Source organism: Pteropus alecto, unplaced genomic scaffold (genome assembly GCF_000325575.1).
Source record: "Pteropus alecto unplaced genomic scaffold, ASM32557v1 scaffold7, whole genome shotgun sequence".
In the NCBI taxonomy this organism is placed as follows: Eukaryota; Metazoa; Chordata; class Mammalia; order Chiroptera; family Pteropodidae; genus Pteropus; species Pteropus alecto.
The window spans coordinates 41,363,308-41,370,417 of record NW_006494614.1 but is presented as its reverse complement, the minus strand read 5'-3'; the positions used below and the strand labels follow the sequence as shown (position 1 = coordinate 41,370,417).

The following is a 7,110-nucleotide window of genomic DNA, read 5'->3' as shown; positions in this document are numbered from 1 at the left end:
GCACTGCTACTGGAAGCCATCTTTTCATCTAGTATAGCAGGTCAGAAGCCCTAATTATCTTGGTCCCCCAGTCCCTGGCTAAGCTGCAAACCTGCTGGCCTAGCATTACAGGTCCCTGGGCAAGGAGGGGCAGGGCAGTGTGCAGAGCAAGCACCTAATCTTATTAACCTGATTGAGGTTATTGAGGGTTTATTTGCTGGTGCCTCAGTCCTGGCTTGAAAGTGTTGCAAGAGGGTATGGATTCATGAGCTGAGGCCACAAATTCTAGAACACCCATCTTGCTTTATGTTCAGAATAAGTAACTCGTCCCTGTTTCTTCACTATGGAGTTTTAAAAATAAAAGACCTAAGGTACTGTCTTTATCTCTCATGCTACCCCAGGGCTAGACTGGCAGGACTTTGAAAACTGGCTGAGTCCTTTGGGTGAAATGATTTGCACTGGCCCAAGGAAAGACTGAGGTTAGACACAAGGAAGGACCTGGTACCAGAGTCTTGCTGGGCACTGGTAGATGACCAAAGAGATGGGCCAGCTTTCTCTGGCAACCACCTGGCTCCCTGAGAAGACCTGTTACAGTCGCTCGCCCTGCATCGGCCTGGTCCAAACTAGCAAACATTGAGATTATTTAGATAGCCTAATACTCACTGTTCTTGAAGATAAGAGCAAGAGGGAGAGAGGTGACTCCCATGCTGTTGAAATACAAGGTACCCTGATCGCTAACAGCGCTTCCTTTCAGTGTCAGGTTTCATTTGTTAAAAACTATTAGTTAGAGATGGGGATCCTGTGATACAAACTTGAATAGGCTAAGACAGGCATTTTCATACAATACACAAAAGTGATTTTCATACAGTATAATTTTTAATGTCTATTGTACAGCTGTTAACAGCATAGTTACACATCTGGGCCTAGAGCAGCATTTTCATGATGGTTCTCAGCACTCTTGAGAGGGAAGAGGGCTCCAGGACCCTTGTCAGAGGTGGCCGACTCCCTCGGCATTTTCAATGTGGATCATTCCTCGGTCTCAAGGATTGTCTCAAGTCAGATAAAACCTGGTACCAAAGTCTGACAGTGTCCAAACATCTTTGATCTGGTCTTAAGCCTGGGAGAGTTAGAGCCCCGGAACAGACCCCAGGCAGCACCAGAAGTCTTATTTTCTCCACACTGAAAACAGGACAGCAGTGAAATCATTCTCTCCTTCAACTATAAAAGCTTCCTTTCTCTTTTTCCTGAAGGAACTGAAAACTCTTGTAGTTGCTAGCTCAGAAAGAAGGGCTGTCTCGAAGAATCTTCTTTAATGCAGAGGCAATCCAGAAATATTGCCTTGAAGGATGGATATTTGGGGAAAGAAACAGAAAAAGCTCCCAGAGGACTCTGCCCTCCACTGTAGACAATTAGTATCGCCCATGGGGGCTGTGACGGCCACGTGTGGGCATCCCTGGGCCCACCAAGAGGTGAGGCCTGGTCTCCAAAGGATTGACTCCTGTCTGATCGTTGCTCCTCTTCTACAGAAGGGCAACCATCTAACCAGCGCTTCCACAGAGGAGTCAAAGGAGGTCACCCAGTCCTTTTAGTGGGGGAATGTTGCTGGAATATGCTAACAACTTGACTTCCTCAGCGCATAGCTCACTTCTGGCTAAGCGAGGGCATGTGAATGTGACACAAACGCAGGCCTTTAACTGCACATTCACTAGGGGGAAATAATTCTCTACCTAAGTTCTCTTGCCCCATGATTGAAGAATTCTTCCTTCGAGCCCTCAGTGCTTTGGAGAGTCCGTTACTCTTGGAAGAGTATAACTGTTCCCCACCTTCCCCCATTAAACAAATAATATAGCTGACTTGTCAATCTTGGCATTTAAAAAATAAATGACAACATAGCCAGTACATTTTTTCAGACTCCTGTGCTTATGCACCTAGTGACGCTTTGGATATAGAATGAAGCAACTTGGAGCTCATAATGGCAAACTCATCAAAGGGGAACAGCCAAGGGGCCAGTAGCCTCAGAGTGGAACCAAATTCAGGTGCTGTGAGAGAAACAGGTTGTGGGTATAGTTATTCACTGAGAGACCTGAGTCCACCATGAGGGCATGTCCTAGGGCAATGGGCCTCGGGGGGTGCTCATTCACTCGCATTTTGAGTCAGTCATTCCACAAATGTTTGCCAAATGCTTTTAGGGACCCTAAACTTTCAATCCCACCATCAAGAAGAGTCTCTGTAAGATGGCCGCCCTCCTTGAATCTGAAGATTCAGATTGGACAAGGGGGGTATCTATCTGCCTTTTGTAGAGTCCACTAATTCTCAGTGTTCAGGAGAGGAGGGGGCCCCAGGGCCATCAGCCAGCTTCTGGGGCCTGGCCTGCTTCTGCGCCCTCAGCTTCCACCTGGTTACTCTTGCCCAGCTTTTTCAAGCTCTCCAGAAAGGACTTCCAGGTCTCCGGCACGCTCTTTTCCAGGAGCCAGCCCTCACTTTCACACTCAGGGTCTTCAGGGTTGGAAACGCCTTCCAGTGCCGTGTGCAGGTAGCGCAGCCCAATTGTGATGGTCACCTGGTGTGGGAGAGGAGAATTAGAGATCTGGGAGAAGTAGCCGAGAGTGGGGGCTGTTAGGAAACCATGGGAGCCACTGGCCGGTCAAGTGAAGTGGGCTCTGGTGAGTCTGGGTTGGTGAGGGCCTGCCCACCAGCCTGGCCCTGCCTCTCAGGATACCTGCCTCCATCCAGCCTCATCTCCCACCCTATTCGCCTCTCTTTCCACCACCCTGGGCTTCTTCAGATCCCGCACACACCACAACCTTTCTCTTCCCCAGTCTTTACCACTCACTATTTTCTTTGTCTAGAGCTTTGTTCCCCTTCACATTCACCTGTTAATCCAGCTTCAGCCCTCAGCGAGCACCCCTGCTTCTCATTCTCCCTCCCCTTCCTCAGGTCTCCTCCCCTGGGACATTAGTCCTGAGCTCCTTCTCCCTGTGTCCCCTGTCCCAGTTCCTAACACATCGTTGGGCACATACTGGGTGTTCAGTAACTATTTTCTGGACACGATTAAAAAGTGACCTCATTTTCTGCAAACCACAGGACATGTGGTTTTCTCTACTTCCATTACTCTGAGTAGTGTGGGGATGAGTGAGTGATTTGTTTGGATATTTTCACCAGCAGTCACTGGAACAGACTCTAGTGCCAAAATACCTGAGTTCGAACCGCAGCCCTGGCACTCAGCCATGTGACAAGGAAACCCGTTTACTTATCTGGCTCGTGGATTTTCAGATAAAATGTCGCCTGCCTCATGTGCATTTGTGACACTTCGGTGGCACCTGGTGCACATAGAAATGTCAGCTATAATCAGTTATTAGTCAGCATGGTAAGTATTGTTTTCACTTTCCTAGTAATGTATTGTGTTAGCCACTTGTTTCTACACAAATTCTTGGTTTGCTCTCTTTTACTGCTCTTTTTTTGGTATAGCAAACTCTATGAGAGGACTAGGCCTGCTAATGGAGAATGTCTGCCCCCTGAAGACAAGGGTGACCCTGACCCATCTTGTTCACCCAGTATCCCAGCCCCTAAAACAGCACTGGGTAGTGGGTAAGGCCTCAGTAAACATCTGTTGAATGAATGCTCTGGGGGCATTTTATAATTATGGTAGTAGATGATAATGGTCACTAATAGGGTTTTAGGTTTTTGTTATCGTCAATTGAAAGTTTCATATTTTTACAGCGGAAAGACTCACCTCCTCCTGGAAGTCCTTCTGGTGTGCGGGCACCCACCGTGATCCCGTCCTGCTTTCCTGAGGGAGGCCCGCTGCTGCACTATGAGTTTTGCACTTGTTAATGGTCCTCCCTTAGGTTCATGAGTTAGATGTCATCTCTTAACTGGATTGTGAAGCCCAGGAGGATGAGACTCAAGGCAGAATCCTATCTTAGCCCAGCCACCCTCATGGCCATCACGAAACTCTGTCCACTACAGTCCTCGAGTAAAGGTCAGGGGCATTCAAGCTCCCTATTCACAGTGAGCTGGTTCTCATCTTATGCAGCACCTAGATTCCTGGAGAGATGTATAAACTAAGAGGCAGCCAATAGACCTCCATTTTCCAACTGACTTCTGTTACCCTTCCGGGGACATGACCTGCCAACCTTCTAGCAGTAAGTGTTTCTCCTAATTCTACCCACTCAATTCCAAGACTGCCTCAAGGAGTCAATGACCAATAAATCTTCATGAATACATTTGTGTTTGTCTCAACATTAAAAGAAGCCCTCCCTTCCCACCCCTCCACCCCACCCTGCAGGGAGTACAGTCCCTCTAGTATGATGTGGTGAGTTAGAAGTGGTGCATCTCAGCCAAGGGCATAGCTGCGTGAGAATTTCCATAGCACTAAGAGACTTACTTAAGGGAAACTTTCAGTGAATCTTCTCTGCTGGAAAAAGTTTCTCCACCTAATGTTTCTGATTTTGTACACTTGGATTTTGGAGTCTGGATTTTCGGCTCTCAGCTCAAAGCAGAAGCCACGGAGTCACCCTCTGTGCCACCTTGGTCTACCACTCACTAACATGCGCTCTAGTTCAGCACCCAGAACAGTGCCCTGTGCAAGGTAGGTTTGCAAAATCTCAGTAAATTCATTCAGCACATTCACTGAGGACTTGCTGCATTCCAAGCCCTGTAGTACTGAGAGGAATTAAACTTTACAGCTGAGATAAGATAAAGCCACAAATAATCGGAATAACAGGTAAATGGCGACCAGCATCTGGAGAAAAACACGAATCCAAATAGCTCCCATTTACTGAATGCTCACCCATATATATTATATCCTGTTGCCTCCCAAAGGTCCCAAAGCTAAGTGTCATCAGCCCCACATAACAAAGAGATTAAACAACTTTCCAAGACCACTGACTCAAAAAGTGGAGGCACCGGATAAACCTCCAAAACATGCAAAGTGAAAGCAGCTAGACAGACACAGAAGGTCACCTATTATATGATAGGACAGACTATAGATTGGAGGCTGCCAGGGAATGTGGGGAGGAGGAGTGGGGAGTGGCTGCTTAATGGCTGTGAGGTTTTTTCTGGAGGTGATGGAAGTGTTTGGGAACTAGACAGGGGTGGCAGCTGCACACCGTTGTGAATGTAATAATGCCATTGAATTGTTCACTTGAAAATGGTTAATTTTATGTCCCATAAATTTCACCCCAAATTATTTTTTGAAGTGATAAGACAAAAGCAAACAAATAAACAAAAGTGGAGATGCTCAGGTTCAAGTCCAGGTCCGCCTGACCCACAGCTGAGCGGAGGGTTGGTTTGGAGGAGAGAAGCATGCATGCCAGGCCTGGCTCCTGCCCCTTCCCCCGCCCCCATTAACTCTGAACGGAGCAGGCGGCTCCCACGTCCCGCCCTGTTGGCCTGGGGCCTACCTACCTCTAAGAGCCAGACAAGGAGCACAGCGGCACCCATGGAATTCATGAGGCTGCTGTAGTAGCGCAGCAGGGCCGCCCTGCAGCCACGCGCCCACAGGTTCAGCTCCTCCGTCTGGTGGTCGTAGCTGTAGTGCGCTGAGTTGTTGGTGAGCTGGTACTGGATGCAGGGCCGCGGCGAGTTGGGGTTGCAGCAGCTGAATGGGACGCCATCCACCAGGTACCGCCCATCCACGTTGCTCTTGATGCGACTGGAGGAGAAACAGCTTGAGAGGGGAGTCTCCGACTACCCGCCAGGTCTTAGTTCCTCCCATCCCCTACTTCTGAAAAGCTAGGATATTCATTCATTCCCTTTTTCAATAAATACTTGCTGCGCAGTTACTATGTGCCAGCCACTGTTCTAGGCACTGGAGACAGTGCAGAAACCCTGGAGAGCCAATGCCTCTGCCTTCCTGGAGCTTATGTTCTAGAGGGTTTAGACAGATGATAAACCAAGAAGCAAGTAAACAGGGAATCTAGAGGTCATCCAGCCTCTCAGTGTGCCACCAGGTCCTGGCATGCAGTGAGTTCTGCTAGTTGGACAGGCAGTGACCATGGGACAAGGCTCTGCCTGGCAATCATGACCAACGGCCTTCAGCTCCCAGCCCCTGCTCCAACCTAATCTCCCCCTTTCACGTCACTGGGGACCAAGGCCTCCTCTGGCCAGATCACTTCTGCTCTATAGATGTTTCCCGAAGGCTCACTCTTACCCAGGGCCTGTGCAGGGGCGGGGGATGAGACAGGCAGTTCACCTTCCACAGTGAACTCTGCCCCTAGCCAGGTGGGAGCTCCTTGCTCACCTAAAAGGATGCGGCCCACGTAACTTTTGCATTTCTATATTAATGTATAGCGTTGGTTAGAGCACACCATACATTTATGTGGGTTCAGAATTCAAAAGGGACAGACATCTTCACAGTGAAAGGTCCCCGCCCCTCCCCTGCCACCCGCATCAGGCAGGCTGAGTATGTTCTACTTGACCTAAGCTAGGCGACCCAGGCATCTTTATGTGTCAAAATCCATCAAGCTGCACACTTAAGATTTGCCCACTTGACTATATGCATGGTGAGTAAAAAGGTGTTTTTTTTTTAACTTGCGTTTGAACAACGCATTCCATTAGAGCAGCAGACTTTCATAACACAAGAATAAAAAGCTCGTAATTGTTTAAAATAGAAATTGTTTTCAGCAATGTTCACTGAAATGATAACTATATTCTAAAAAGAGTTGTCCATTTTCAGCTTCTAAATAAAATCTGCTTAATACAAAAAAGGTCTCCCACTCATTCTTGTCCCTGGACCTCCGAGTCCCGCCACTGTGGCCAGCTCTGTCCGTCCATCCAAAGAAACTTCATGCATGGACAAGCAAGCACAGACCCTGCAAATGTAATTACTCTTCCTGGTTTTCTTTTTCTTTCATTTTTTTTTTAAAACCCAAATGGCAGCATTATATACGTACTGTCTCGAACTGTTCTTTTTTACCCTTAGCAATATCTTAAATATTTTTTTAGATCGGTCAATAGGGAGTATTCTCAGGTTTTCAGTGAGCTGCATGGTACCCCCATGGTGCAGTTGGTCCACGGGGTGCTGTCCACTTCCCTACAGTGGACCAGTGGGGTTTCCCAGTCTCCTGTTAATACAAATATGAATGTGGATCATCTGACATACTGTGAATCTATCTAGAGGGTAAATTC

General features: G+C 47.8%; 1 protein-coding gene across 1 annotated transcript in view; it reads right to left on the bottom strand.

The window, feature by feature from the left end:
* Window positions 1-2,289: 2,289 nt before the first annotated feature.
* The window catches only part of PRPH2 (peripherin 2), a 13,654-nt gene continuing 8,833 nt past the window's right edge, over window positions 2,290-7,110 (bottom strand). Inside the window, exons 2-3 of the mRNA XM_006926548.1 lie at window positions 5,389-5,635; window positions 2,290-2,539 (exon numbers count right to left, since the gene is read on the bottom strand). Coding sequence (XP_006926610.1) covers window positions 2,327-2,539; window positions 5,389-5,635 — 460 coding nt within the window. The 3' untranslated portion in view covers window positions 2,290-2,326. The remainder of the gene's footprint in view (window positions 2,540-5,388; window positions 5,636-7,110) is intronic.